At 37.3% G+C, this 16299-nt stretch overlaps 1 protein-coding gene across 1 annotated transcript in view; it reads right to left on the reverse strand.

Annotated features, from left to right (window-relative positions):
* The window catches only part of ITGA9 (integrin subunit alpha 9), a gene marked incomplete at its 5' end in the record, with an annotated part of 207374 nt that overhangs the window by 19828 nt on the left and 171247 nt on the right, over positions 1-16299 (reverse strand). The window contains 3 exons of the mRNA XM_083854287.1: positions 513-614; positions 2307-2426; positions 2993-3118. Coding sequence (XP_083710413.1) covers positions 513-614; positions 2307-2426; positions 2993-3118 — 348 coding nt within the window. The remainder of the gene's footprint in view (positions 1-512; positions 615-2306; positions 2427-2992; positions 3119-16299) is intronic.

A 16299-nucleotide genomic window follows, 5' to 3' on the forward strand; every position in this document is an offset into this window, starting at 1 on the left:
GTGGTATCAGCTCATACTTGATTTTTACCAGCTAAGTACAAGAAAAAAAAGTTAAATGAATTTCGGAAAGTTTAGACACCCTTTAGCATTTTCACAGCTCCCAAAATACCATTAACACTTCTAAATATTTCCTTCTGTCTCATATGAAAAAAGATATTGCTGAGGTTTCAAGTCTCTTCTAGGTTTTCAAGGGAAATTTAAATTAGATTAAAGCAAATAGTAACCCCAAATCAGGAAGCTAAACCTAATTTTTGCATTAATACCTCATGGGAATTTTAGCTAGTACAACACAGATCACTCTGGTTCGACATAACGTCATTCACTCTGTTGATATGGTTACCACAGAGAGCCAAACCACAAAAACACAGTTCACAGTACTGTTAGTGTAGTCAGACAAAGTGCGGGCACTCTTGTGGGCTAGCCCAGGCACAAATTCCAGTTTGGATAGAGCTCTCAATGATTTTCAGCCCACTGGGATAAGGAAACATTTCTCTTCAGGTTTGTGTACTCACTAGTTTTTCTTCTGGGCTCCCACTGGGCACCTCCACAACTCTGAGGTCATGGTCCACCTGCAGCCTTGCCCTTGTGACAAACTGGATGACAGATGAACTGTCCTGAGAAGTGAAAAGAGGAAGAACTGGACTTAACAACAACAAAAAAACCACAAATTGCTGTGCCAAAAAAGTCCAACAAACCATCAAACATTTGCCAGTGTAATAAGTATACCCAGACAATGCTTAGTGAAGGCTAGGTTGGCAGTTAAGTACCAGCCTGGTTACAACTCTGCTTTGAAAAAATACACTTTATGCTCATAACAGACAGCTATACCTGAGCACATTATTTCAGATTATAAAAAAAAACAGGTATGTTAGACTTTAAATACCTACCTTGTATTTGGTTTGTTAATGTTTCCCACATTTACCATGAAAGCAAAACAGAGCATTTCCAGTGACACAGGAGGCCCAATATTAACTGTGCAAAATGTTCTGATTTGTTTTTCAAGTGAACAGAAAAATTATATACAGAAAATGGGATAAACTACAATGTATTCCAGGGGGAGACCTTCTTATTTGAATCTGTGCATGGCAAATATCTTAATTATTCACTGTACAATTCCTCTCATTAATACATATTTCTTCAATAAAATGCCCAGTGCATTTTAACAGGCATATTTCAATAAGATGCCATTTCAACTTACAGACTAGTCACTTTTATGCGGTTTGCCTTTGGAAGGGTATGTAATAAGTAGAAAATGGCATGCACTAGTGGTACTCAAACATGTGTAAATACTGTATGTCTTTTAAAGGAGCGTTGCTAAAAGCAATCTTAGAAGGGACACAGCAGATGGGATGAATCCTGGCTATTCACAAGTCTGAATTTCCCAGAAGCATATTTTGCATGAAGCTACTTGCTTACGTATTTCAGCATTTCTATAAGCATGTAACAAATACTTGAAACTTCTGGCCTTGTCTGTATTTCCTGTTTTCAAATATGAACAAACATTAACAGACTTACTGGTTTCAATTGGAAAAGCTCAGGGCTATTAATTACTTTAGCAACTGTTTTCTAATAGGGGCTCTCTCTGAACTTTTAATCTAACAACTATCAAAGACAGGTTTATTTTAATAGGCTCATGTTATTACCTTTCTCCTCCAATTATCTTGTTCCCTCATAACCTTACAGCATCTTGACAGAATTAGAGTCAGCATTTTTGTAAGTAAAGGAAAATAGGTCAAAATGCAATAAATCACAAAAAAAAAAAATTAAAAATTGCTGTCTCATTCAGTGGCTCCAGAGAAGACAGAAATTAACTTACAACTATTTGTTTCTGGTCATAAATGTTAAGCTCAGCATTAATGTGTCATGATGCATCTTCTTTGAATTACAATAATAATTTGAAGTAAAACTGACAAAATACTGCTATATCTCTGTTTTTACAGAAAAGATAATACATAGCTCGGAGTTTACATTCACTTGTATTTTTTAGAATGGAAACTTTCAGAAATCAATTAGATTTTCAGAAATCTCTAGCCTTAACACCATGCACACAATTAGGAGTTTCATTTGTCATTTTTCAATGTATAAATTTCTCAACTAAATTTATTTCTATCTTAATGGGTAATGGGTAATGGGTAATGGGTAAGAACTAGGATTAACGCCACCATACACACTGTTAATAAGTAGATTCATTTTCTTTTATACTAGTGCACTAGTAAAGAGAGGAAGAATTGCAAGTTTTGAGTTTATTGGTTCACATAAGCACATTTAAATTGGCATTGAAGACAACCTACAAGGAGACCACATACCTTTTTCAGTATCTCAGTATTCAGCAGCATGTAGATATTTATATCACAGGACTCTGCTTTAGATAGTGAGCTTAAGTTGCAGTGTAGAGTTAAACAAGGTCTGCCTGGTCTTTCACAGTCCTACAGAAAATATGGAAAAAGTTGTTAGGCAAAGAAGGTAAAAATTCAGAGATAAACAAAACCAAGAAAACACACCAGAAAACTAAGTTACATAGTAAACTGCTATAACACAGCACTCCTGCATTGAAATAGCAACTTTCAAGGCCTTAAGATAGCTGGATACAGCTGCCTGCATGAAAGCAAGCCAGGCAAAAATTCCTCTCAGAGCTGCTGAGCCAAGCAAGCATTCAGGGCTGGAAGGAACATGATTGCAGGCGCCTATCAGCCCTTTGTGTGGGTCAGGCACCAAGTACAGTGCCCCCATATGCCTTTGACGGAACATGGGAGCAAAGGCTCTGGTAATCAATGTGTGCTGCCATGTCAGCTAAATCCCTTTCTACTGCACTTCTTGAAACTTCCTATATACTTTTAAAAAACAGATAGTTACAATCACTAAATGTCCCCCCAGCACATCAACAGTATTATTATATTTGCTCCATAATGAACTATCTGCTTCAGATCTTCATGCAAAACCACGCAAAATATCTGTATGTTCAAGTGGTGCCATAAGTGGTACCATTTCTTACCAATACTTTTCTGCCAGACTTCGTGAAAAAAGCAAATATCGTGTGGAAAATATTTTCATTCTCTTGAGGAACAATGCATGGGCTGTGGTTTCTATGGAAAGAACAGGTTCCTTTGTCCTGACCAACCTGTATGCACAATTATAAATCACAATTATTATTCCAAATCACTGAAATTATACAAGAAGGTTGACTTAGCCAGTCCTTAAAAACACACCTAAATCTGAGCTATATGTCTGGACTCCCATTAATAGTCAGAAGAGAAAAATAACCACCTTGGGAGTCAAATAAACCTAAAGAAAGTATCTGAAGTAAGCCAGATGAATTGTGCACTGGAAATGCTTTGACTGGACAGGATATGAATGTATAACCTAGCTCACATGTGTCTGTGTTCTACATGCCTGGAAATGGAGACCGTTGGTTATTCCTTTTGGTTGTTCCCCGTTGGTTATTCCTTTGGTGAAGCGGGTGGGGCAGGAAGGAGGGGGAGGGAGGGAGTTTTGGAACAACGGAGGCTTGTTTGCCGTGTTCTTTCCTTCATTCCTTCTCTCAGCTGCATGCTCCAGGGAGGGCATTCTCCACCATTTTGTCTGTGCTCCCGGGAACAATTAGAGGCATCTCCTCATTTGTTCATGGGCGTCGAACCATTTGCCTGTGTGTTTCTGGATTATTGCTTTTTTCGTTAAGTAAATAGGTTTTGGGTTTGGTTGGTTGGTTGGTTTTTTCCCACTTACATCTCTTTGCATTTGCTTCTCTTTATTAGTGGAAAGGAGAGAAGTTAAAACTAAGGGGAATTTATTTTGGAGACCATACCCTGAAAATTCCGTCAAACTAAGACAATGGTATTACCCTTTGTACCACATTTTTTTATATTTTGGCCAACTCAGGTGCATCCCTGTTTATATCAGAACTAACAAGATAAATCTTTGCATAAATGCACAAGCCTAGGCACTAAATCTGTTCTTTTACCTTTAGCAGAAATAGTACAACCCCCCCTTTGTGTCATTAGCTTATTCACTTGTCCAAGAAAGTAGATGACGGAGGCAAGTAAGACTTGAAGAGTACCAGACTATGATAAAATGACCTTCAGTCAAGATAATCTTGCTCAAGAAAAGCCTTCTCACTTTTTGCAACTTATGAATATTTACTGAAAAAAAAATCTGAAATTTAATAAAAATTATGACAACAAAGTATCAGCAAATTCTTCCTGCTACCGTCCTTAAAGCCTGTAAGAATGAGAGGGGGAGATTTTCTCACAAACCACCAATTGACATTCTTACACATCCTGCTGCTGACCTCCTCACATTCTCTGACATGATGAAAAACTGAAAACTTGTACCTTATTCAATTAATAAATGCTTGAAAGAGGGAGAACCCACCCCCCCCCCCCCCCAGCAAATTACTGCATACTCTGAGTCCAATTCAGCATTACAGAGTTTGTATCTGTGTTAAATATTGTGAAAAAAAGAAGCAAACCCCAAAGGTCCATCTAGATTTTAAATGCTATTTTCCAGACAAGTGATATTTATGTCTCTTTGAAAGATGTACCTTCTCTGTTTCACAAATTCTTCATAATCTGCTCTTTGCAGTATGTATTCCCAACATGCCTTTATATAATCTGTCCTTACATTCCCAACAGACACACCAAAAGTTTACAGTCTCCTTGGGCTCAGCTGAAGATTAAGATTATGATTTGTCCAGATCACCTGAAATGAGTTTTCATTATTTATTTTAGGTAAGAGATTCACAAAGCCCACAGGCATTTATTTCTTTGATCTTTCACATGGAAATTAGATCCATATCAACTAGAAGGCTTATGTTAAATTAAAACCAGCAAAAATTCAGGATCTATAAAGTACTTGTTCTTTATTCCTGAAAGTTTAAATTACAGATGTCATTAGATTTATGGAAGAGATACGGGAGGGACAGTACAACTTTCTGTGCTACACAAGCTTTTGGCATACTCCCCAAATAGTCCTCATTTATATCTTGTAAAAGTACAGTGTAAGAATGAGCCAAAGCAGAAATATCTCACAAGACTAAAAGAAATTGTCTAGCATGAAGCAACATAAACCTGGTCCTTTCTACTTCAAGTTATTATCTTTTCTTAAACTGAAGATTGGCATAATTTTTAAAACACTTTAGCTAAAACAGAGAAAGGCACCTCCAGAGGACTAACTCTGAACTTGGAAATATCTTTTCCTCTCTGCCAACTACACAGCAATCATGTATGAGGTGGATTCTAAATTCAGTGTTTCAGTCCATATTAGGAGGGAAACATGCCAGAACTAAGCATCTCCTGTTACTGCACTGCTCTGGAACAGACCATCAGGTCACCTATACCCTGTTTTAGCAGCCAAAGGCAGAATCTACTTCCCAGAAGACTGCTATTTGGCCAGCAGAATTTGGGGGAATTCAACCAGACAGAAATTAGATTACACTCATCTCCGTACCTATGATCAATTAGCATATGCAGACAGACAGGATGCGGGAAAGGATGCAAGGCAGATGAGCAGCAATCCATTTCTTTTAGCACTCTTAGAAGCCACAGAGCCACAAAACTGGGAAAAAATTACCAAAAAATTCTAAACAGATGGATCATGCTAAGGTAGAAGCAAATCCATCCTTTTCAAAGAAGGGTTTTTTAGGGTTTTTGGTTTGTTTGTTTTGTTAGGAAGACTGTTATACACGTTTCACATCATCTGTTATTCTCAATTTTTGCATGCATAAGGGTTCAGTCAACCAGCCAGAAAAAACTTGTGGCAACTTTTCAATAAACTTTGTTTTCAATTAAATATTCATCTGTAGAAAGACAACTAGTTAAATAAAATCTTAGCACAAAACTCCTGTTTGCATTATGCTTAGACTGAACTACATCTCTGAAATACAAATCATGATTTGTATTGTGAGCCTCATTGTGAGTTCCTTCTTGTTTGAACATGATGCTATCCCAGCCACCTTGTGGTACACAGACAAGGAAATTTCTTGCCAAATGCTTATGATTTACAGATGCAAGAACTGTACAAGTCTTTGAAATGGAATAGGAAGGAAGCCAGGCTCTTCATCAGACTTGGAGTATCAGGGTATCTGGCATACCAGAGCTTTTCAAAATTTTCCATTTCTCAGCAGCCTATAAACAGAAAAGGACTACCCCCAGAGAGGTCTTCCCAGGATCCGGTATCCAACATCTGACAGAAACAGCAGAAGGGACTTTTTTTTGAGCAGTGCATAGGATATGAAAAGAGATGTGCACTGCCTTTGTAATCAGTGCAAGAACTATACAGAAGCCACAGAAAAATATCAGTATCAGTATCTAACTCCTAACACAAATGAACAACTGGGGCAGGGAACAAGAGGCACAAAAGGGAGGCTCTCTTAAATCCTACATTAAGACTACCAACTAGGAAATAAAAACCTTTCCCAAGAGAGGTACCAAGCAGAAGTAGCCCTGCAGCCTTCCAAGAAGGGACATCCAAGGAGCTTTGTTGGAGCTGTCTCTGCTGAAGGTTATTTCATTCTATTTTCCAGAAACTACTTATTAAGTCCTGAATAAAATCATTTGCAGTCTGCTGCAGTGGTCTGGTGCATACAGATAAATCTGTACTGGAAGTGTACCTAAAATCTGTACCCATACAGAGGTAGACAAAGTCTATGTTAGCACATAAAGTAGGGCAAAGAAAGAGGTAAACCAGGCTAATTGCATAGCATCCTCAGCACCTATGCTCATATTACACATTTTTCTAACCTGCTCTGAGTCTGGTTCTGTGGCCTGAATGTGCTGCACCCACAAATTAATGGCTGACCTAGCAGATTTCACTGAACAGCTTCTACATTGCAGGGAAAAAAAAGCCTGATTTCAAAGATCCTAAATTATTTTTTACTTTTTATTTTCTATATTCAATGGTCTATGTTATCACATACAGCCTAGACTACCACACATATCATGAGTATTTTGGGGGTAACAGTGTAAAAGTTTTGTAACGCACAGGTAAGTATTACTAATTACTGATCCTAGCCTTCAGCTCCTGGAAAGCATTTCTGATTTTAAAAAACATTGGTTTTGCAAAGAAATTACATTTTCAGAATTCCAATTCTAAACTGAAAAATTTGTAAAGGGGCAGTCGTCTGATGGAAGTCCAAACATTTTATAAAATCTTTTCACACAGATTTGATGTATCATTATTTGTAATTTTTGTTATTAGAATGAAGCATGCTTTCACTATCTTGAATGTCTTCAACTTTCACGTGAGGCAAACCAACATTAAGAGCAAAAGTATAATCTTCCCACAGAAGTTTTTACTGACAATTATTTCTTCTTATCATGGTTGGGATGTTCCCATTCTCTAGAAATGTCTAGGCTGCAAAACACTGAACATCAATACACACATCATGTTTTTTCTATTCTCAATAGAAATTTCTCAATTTCAAAGGCACTTTTGTCAAACTGCTCAGCCCCAGTGCAAAGAAAGATTAAAAAATCATTCTGATATTCTTACTGTGGAATATCAGAGTGATTAATGCAGTAGCACAGCCTGCACTGAAATATCATGTGCGTTCTTGAACACCACTGGATGTCAGAATAGCCTTCAACGTTTCTCAATAACAACACATTATTGTCAGGTGCCTCACTTAGACATCTGTGGCACTTGAAAATCCCTACCTTTCAGACAGTTTTAAGTGGACATCCAGAATCTAAGGGACTGAAAATCATTACTCACTCCAGAATATATATATGCGTGTGCGTGTATGTATATGTATGTGTATATGTATATATATGTGTGTGTGTAGTCTCCTGTTGTACTCTACACACACATACACATGTAACATGCATAAATGTAAAGAGATACAAGACAGAACATTTGTACTATACAGAGTATAAATGGCACCTTGCATAGAAGGCCTCTACATGTCACCATAATTTTGCGAAGGCTAGTATTACTAATCTGTCATCATGCAGAATAGCAGAAAATCCCTCATACTGCCTGTACTACCCATTTCAACCCATAGCATTCTCTCATGTTATGATTTTATAAATGATCACACACTCATTCAGAGACAAGTTAGTCTCCAGCTTTGTTAATTTACTGTAAGTTGCTCTCCCCTTGAAAAGCCTATGAACATGCTTGAGAGACGTTTATATAGGACTGCCTGTACAATGGGTTACTCTTGTCAAATTTTGTTGTCAGCGCAAACCACTAAATTTCCCAGAGCCAAGATATAGCTACTGGAGAAACCATGCACATTACTTCATGCCTTTAAAATGCTCTATCTGCAACAAGGAAGAAATTACTGCAGGAGGACTTTAATGGATTCTGAATACTTTTATCTGAATTACTTTTTTCCTGCTACTTTATGGGTTCAGCAGAGGTAAACCCATAAAGTAGCAATGGTTTTTAATCATGTGAGATTACACCACTCTTGAGAAAAAGTGTCAGGAGGACATTTCAGAGCATAACAGTTGTATGTAAAACATATCATGTACACTCCACACACATCACATCCTAAAAAGCCTGCAGGATTTTAATAGGGCTGTATGAGAATAACATGCTGAATTTATTGCATACACAGGGATCATCATCTCCATCTTTCCCTGCAAGTGTAGAGATTTATGAGAATACTTGGGCCTGGTTTGCCACTCCAAGGAAGTACCAGTGCAAAGGGGAAAAACATCACACATTTTCCAGGAAACACAGAAGATAACCAAGGGTTGCCAATAAAGCCAGGTCACCTGGGAGTGGTTGGAGTTTCTAGGGGAAATAATACAGCTGCTGCCTCAGCACATTCCCATTTTGCTATCAGCTCTGTTTCCCACCTTCAGGGTACTTGCAACATCAGCTCTGCCCATTTGTAGCTACTCTCAGAACATGGCAATTTCTAGCAAGCCTTTGGGGCCTTTCCAAAATTGTTGGGATTTAGCAAACTTAGCAAACAGTTTAAGGGTTTAGGCCACATCACCTGTAACATAAACTTCACAGGTGAACCGAAAGCCAGTGGCCCCTTCTAGATTTAACCTCAACCCATTAACATGCATCAAAGGCAAAACCTCCCATTTTTTCAGGGCCCTGTATCCAGCACAAGATGTCAGCCTGGGAGAAGGAAAATAAATACAATTTCAAAATGGGCTGGACAGGACAGTTGAGGACCAAGGACAAGAAGTGGATATTTGCAGCTGTGGGGTTAAGTATGTGCAAGTGATAGGAATCTCTTGGAAGAATGAGACAGAAAAACAGGAGAAAGACTGGCTGTTGCTTCCAATGAAGCATTATGTACAATCTGCCTGTTGCATTGCTATATACAAGAAGCCAAAGGTTATTCCCGTATTTGATGACTGACATTTTACAAAATAAATGGGTGAGCAAAGGTGTATCTTCCACTCATTACTTACACTAGCAACACTAGGTTTCCACTAATGCAAAGGAATTCATTATGGTAATAAAATTTTCCAGGTTCTTCCAGTAAGTCTGGTATTCCCCTTTTGAGCTAAACCATCACTAGTTGTGGAGGAAGGCCTCCAAGTCAGCAGAACTAAGCTGATACAAAGCAAGTATGAAGGTGGAATCCAGACATAAGTGCATGTGATAAAACCAAACCCACATCCGACCTCAGAAAAAGTGTGTGGGAAAGTTCAGGGAAAACATCATTAGACACAAGATATTTGGAACAGGAATTTTACTTGCAGGAAACATGCTCAAGGTCTGAACACAGGCCATTCATTTTACAAAATTTTTTGCATTGTTCAACTCTGTAATAGATGCCTTTCTCATCATCCCTGGGATATACTCACTCCAAAGGACTAGGAGTTTGGCCATGGTCTGGAAATTGCTGGCAGAGAATTTTTACATATTTTCCCCTGTATGTTTTTTTAAACTGTTTTATTTATGTATGAATAACTAAGCAGTGGTTCAAGTTTTCAAACTTGAAAAATAAATAACAGATGTGTTTGTCTGTCTTTGTTGCTAACCATAGCACATTCATCCTAGTATTAGGGCAAAAAATGTATGCAAGTATTCTGATTCAAAGATACTGATTCACCCTTTATTAGGTGAACAAAGAATTGATAAGCAGGATTAATCTAACATGTCACACTGAGAAAAAAAGGGCACTGACAAGAAATTCCAGACAAGGTCAGACTTTCAACAGTAGACAAATAAGTTATGTAAATATGTTGTCTGACTACTTACACCATATGCCAAGAATGTTTAATATTCACAGATAATGAAATACACTTGAATCAGAGCAGTCTTGTTGATTCTGGTAATAAATATAAGAGCCACTGAAACAACAGAAAATAATTTTTAAAATTAACCCATTTTACACAACTCCTGAAAGATTTCAACTAAAAATAGCAATGATGGCAAGGGAAACCAGTAGTCCACAGATCCAATAAGTAGCCTTACAAGGCCATGAGAAGAGGCAAGTGGAAATAAAGTAGAAATGCTAAAGCATTAAATCAGCTTAGAGGAGGAGTACACCATAGTTCTGGCTTCTGCTCCTCTAGACAACAGGAGAATGCATCAGATGCATGTTTGGCATAAATCATGCTAATCTGATTGCAATGCCTTTAGATGTTTTTCTGATGAACTTAATATACAGCTTTGATAATATACAGGTTTGATAAGCATGATTCTTGCAACACTGGGCTGGTCTTTGCCCTGCAACCAATTTGCACATACTTAGCAACAATCCCAGAGGAACTGCTCTCAAGAACTAGTGATGCCTACCCAGTTTTCTGATAAAACCAAAGATCTTCTCATATAAAGTTCTTAATTTACAAGACAGCAGACTCTTTCCTAGACAGAACTGTACATGCCTAGGAATGAATGACCACCACCTTACAAAAAAATCAGCTTACCACTAACATTCATATGCTCCATATATATTGGCCTCTAGCAGATGAAACCCGAGAATAGGTTACTGAGAAATACTTTTCCTCTCTCTATGATGAACTGTGAAATGCTTAACCAACATATGAGGCAACAAATAATTCTCAGGGAATGTCTCTTTAAAAAGCCCCTGAGATCATTTGGCATTTGATGTTCCTTCAGGTAGGTTCTATCTGTCTATGGCACATCCTCTTCTGCAGCCCTACCTATGATGTATTAAACACAAATAAGCCCATGTTTATTCTTTACCTAATTGTTGGACTTTCCCTATGGGCTGTGTTGATGTTAGGATGAGGAGCTCTGAAGACTGTGCAGGTAGGGCTGTAGGATTCAAACAACTCCTGTGGGATGTTTCACTAAAGCAGACATTTGAATATATCAGAAAGGTGACTACAATCTAAACTCTCCTTAGAGCAGTGGAGAGAAGGTAGGACTTTCAAGAGGATGATTTTCCTTATCCGCTGTAGACAATTGAAGATTAATGGGTCATTCTTATTCAAAAAACCTCTTCAGAGGTGTAGAAAATATATTAAGCTAAGCAGATGTCCTTTGCTTACAAGACATCCTTAGTTTCCTCCAAGAATTGGTTTACTGATACTTTTGATACCATCTGGTACCTTGCAGAAGACTGGAATGATGTACTTTTCAAAGCCAGGACTTTTCAAATCCAATAAAAGAAGCTTATTTTCACTCTGATACATGAACAGGGAGGAAAACCCTTCTGTCACCTGATATGCACAGATACCATCGTTTTAAACGCTTCCTTGTTTTTTGCTTCCTTCATTTACACCACAAATCTTGTACATTAGTTATAGAAGGGAACAGGTAGTCTAAGAGTCAGGATTTAAAACAGGACTGTGTGTTAAAAGAATTTACCAAGCAGTTATTTTTTTAATTTCCTTCTTCATTGTTTTTGGCAGGAAAAGATTTACCAATGCAAAAATGGTGAATTCTTACACTCACTCCCTCAAAAGTGACAAAAAATATTTGTAGACTTTCTTTTCATTCAGTACCCTTCAATAGGAGGAGCTTCCTTCTCTGGCTAGGAAGCTTACAAAAAACACGAACTATATATATATTTTTCCACACCTCAGCAAAACTCCTGATTACTACATGATTACTCCTGGTAATCTGCCAAATTTCCTGCTTCCTTCATCATTCTGATAACAGATTATCTATATATCCATTATATTTCACATCTTTCTTTATCTAAAATCTCCTTTTATCAAAAGGCAAATAAGCCATCTTTTTCAAAATTAGAATTCACATATTTGGCCAAAAAAATAGGAGCTGTGGGCCATTCACAAAGTAGCAACACTTTCAGCTGACCCAAAATATTAATCAAACTGCCACTCATTTGAAAGGCCATGATTTTTTGGGGGATAGTGTTGTAAAATTTCAATACCTAAGTAATTTGACAAATTTTACTCTAGTTTAGAAGCTGATCATGAGCAGGCCACAACTGGACAAGAATATCATGTTGTTGCGGCCTGATTTAATATATGGATCACAATGGTTTTTTCCCATGTTTCAATGGCCTTCATTTTTATATTATTACTTCCTTGAAAGACAATTTTTTTACATTCAAAATGCCTTTTCAAGAACATCCTCTTAATAATTTTCAAAAAAATCCACTGCTTATACAAATACCATAGCACTTTCATTTCTAGAGGATTGGGTCAAAACAATTGGAAAATGTAAAAAAAATTGTCAAAATCTGGTTTCACCTAAGGATCCCAACTAGGAAGCCACAGAAAACTTTCTTCCATGTCAAGAAGTTTTGCTCCATCTTTAAGGATGCACTCAGCAATGCATGAAAAGATAATTTTGAAACATTGGAAATGCCGTGAGCTCTGACCAAGGCACAGCTTTTGTATTATGATGCAAATGGCAAAAACACTGAGGTTTTTTAGATTTATTTTAAGGTCTTAACCCAGGAAAAATCTTAATTTTATGGCTAGGCAGCCTTTCCTGTATAATAATGGAAACTTAAAAGACAGCAAAGTTCCTCTTTGCGTAAAGAGTGATTTCAGTTCATCATGCTGACATTAGGAACTCTTTCTGAGCTATTCTGCAGTCCTGCTCCCTGCTCCTGTCTAAAGGCAACTGTGCCATACTGGAAGACAGTGTCTGCTTCTGCCTCTCATCACAGCCCTCCTGGACATGGCAGATGCACTAGTTTCTCCTGCAAGGGAAAGGGCTCCTAGGCAAAGCCAGATTCAGTTGATATCACTGAGGTGCTCTCCACTGGGGGTGGGGCAGGGAACACTGCCAACTGCCCAAGCAAAAATGTTTTGGAACAGTCATTTAAAAAGCAATTAAAGTGAAAGAGACAGAAAGGTCAGATAGTCCCTGTACGATTTTCTGTACAAATTTCTGTACAGTACATTCCATGGAATGAATAATTTCCTCCAGTAATCTAGCTATGCCTTTAAGTATGGTGCCAAAATATGTGTATGCCAGTGCGTGTGTAAGTCATTGAAATGAAGTGACTACACACAGGATGACTAACACAAAGGGCTAACATAAATCTTGCTGTAAGTGCAAGATGTTCCTGTACAATCTTTCTGTCAAATGTTGCAAAAAAAAATGCTGTACAAATACTATCAGCAAATATTTCTGTCTTCGCATGCTCATACTACACATACATGTTTTCAGAGACAAAACCTGAAATGCCAAATTACATAAATAAAAAAAAAAAAATCTACCAACAAACTAGAGGTTTTCTACATAATTATATCAATATATAAGCTTGTCTCTCTCTGTGGAGCATGTAGCTGTGAGCTTGACAATCTCAACATATGACTCAAGGAATACTGAAGTCCAACCACACTTTAGAAACCTTTGATAGTCCTTTTTAGCTTAGCTTTAGGTTTTAAACACCAGCATTGCAGCAGACAAAGTGTCTTATTACTATTCTGCAAGATAAAACCTACAGATAATAAGCAGAAATTACACTTAAGGTTTTAAAATTGACAATATTTCTTTTATATTCTGTAAGTGAAGAAAAACATCAATTAGTTTGGGACCATTCATGGAATGAGACAGCAATCTTTAACTCTTCTCCTTAACTTCTTTCTGTTCCTTACAGACATTACTGTGCAAATACAGGAAGAAAAATTACATGATTGCTATACAAACTGGCCTTAAAAATGTAACCTGTCATCATCCAGCACTTTTAGCTCTGGGACTGATTCCATTTTACTTTTTCTCTTTCAACATTCACAGGAAGAGATCAATGTTTATTTTATACAGTTTTTCCTAAGGAACGTAACAAATGTTCCTAGAGTCCCATGCTCAGGCAGCTGTCACTTAAAAAGCAACCTGTAAAAGGAATTCTCTTCAATTCTTCCATTAATTCATTTGGTTTTTCTTTACTTTTTAATATCTTACTGATATCCAGCTATCATAAAGGCCCAATCCAGGTCTCACCTATGTAGAAAGAAAAAAGAAGTGTGAAGTGAATATGCCAAACATAATAGGAGAACTGGAGGATTTCTCTTTGTCCTTCCAAGAGAAGGACTTTTCCTTTTGCTCCCTAAATAAGAAATGATGGGAAGGGTTGGACCAGGAACTATGGTCTGGGCTAACTGGTCCATTTAACGTTGATGGGGACAAGAGTCATAAGACTGAAGGTTAACCCATTTTTCACTCTAAATAATTCTCAAGATTAAATAATTCTCAAGTTTAGATGCCTAGGGAAAATCAGGGAAACTAGACGGTTTCTGTATTATCAGTAGAGACTGGCAAGTGCTTTTTCAGAGCTGCTCCTATGCTTCTCTCTCCATTAATTGCTAGAGTCAGAGAACATAGTAATTAAAATATATTTAGCAATTATTAAAACAGAAATTACTAGATGTAGACATCAAGAGTTACATGCAAGGAGGGAGCCTGTCATCAAAAAACCGAGAGCAATATTTCTTTCCCTCTCTCTTCCAAATTCCCTTTTATATCATTGTCTAGATTACAAACTCTTTCTAAAGAGACTGTCTTACAAGATATGCATCTTACATTCCAACAAGATTCTTATCTCAGTGATGGTGATAACATATTTTTTTATATTCTTGGTATTGATTCACCCAAACAGGCTCTGCTTGGTATCTTCAGAGGAGGGAAGAGGATCATCCAGTTCAAATAGACAAATCTGGTTTCCAACTGTTAATTTCTCATAATTGTATTTATCTTCAATAAAAATAAAATAAACCAGAAGGTAACAATCTGATTCAGTTCCATAAAGCCAGCACCAGAATAATCCTGGACACGTTGTTATTTTATGAACAGCTTCAGGAGATACCCGGGTTAATTTAGTAGGAACTGCCATTGTGAAAATCTTCTTGGCAATCCTAGAAAGCAGCTCCTTAGCTGGCAACTCCGGTAGTGCTTCCCTTGCCCTTGTGTATCCCTAGCTGGATACACAAAGGAAATTATTGATCTTTCAGTTCCAAACCAAAAACATAGACAAATATAATGAGCACTGTTTCTCTTCCTGGAAGAATAGACAATCAATAGCTTGAAGAGTGGAGAATATACTCTTGTGTTAAAACTAACTTCTCTGCTTGTGTGAAGTTCTTCTATGTCATCATCCCTACTATTCTATCACAACACTTTTACTAACAAGCTGAGGTATTTAATTTATTATGTTTTTAACCTGGCTGGTTTTTAACCTTTGCAAGAAAGCAAATACAAAAATACATAAAAACAAACAGCTACTAATTTGACTTAAATGTTTCCAAAATATCATTTACAACTGCAGAATCTGAGTAATGTCAGAGGTGAAATTTCCTAGCTAAAATTATTTCAAAATTTCTACTGTCTTCTATTCATTAAAAATTTTAATAGGGAGGAAGTTCAATAATTTTGGGTTTTTTCCCCTAGCTTTCTTACAATTATCCATTTTTTGTTTACTTCTGGCTTTCATTGTTGATTCATTCCCTTAATATATAGGGGGCTTTGTTGGGGGAAGAGCTGCAGAAACTGCAGTGCTGCTCCCAATAGACCTTGAATTCTCTGAACATCTCTAAGGCAGAACTCCAAATGTCAAAATACCTCCATGATCTGAATTTGTCCTTAACAAAATGTTAAAACAGTTTCTGCTATAAAGCCAAAAGCTCAGAATGGCAGGAACAGAGGAAGCATGAGGGCTGTCATTTCCTCTAACACCAGCAGATAATACTTCCCATTAACACCTCCCAGAGATACAGACTATTCCAGTGTGCCATATGTGACTGTCTTCATGCTATTAATTTTTGTTCCTGAAAGACTAGCTCAATCAACACAATATGAGTGAGTTTGCTCAAGCTATCTTGTGTGGATTATGTGTATTTGGGACACACTCTAGTGCTTTAACTATGGATTTTGACTAATAAATTTCACTGCTTGACTGTGTCTCAGAGAAGTGGCAATAGAATTACTAGCTTTAAGATAAAA

Source organism: Zosterops lateralis (genome assembly GCF_965231275.1).
Source record: "Zosterops lateralis genome assembly, chromosome: 1".
NCBI lineage: Eukaryota > Metazoa > Chordata > Aves > Passeriformes > Zosteropidae > Zosterops > Zosterops lateralis.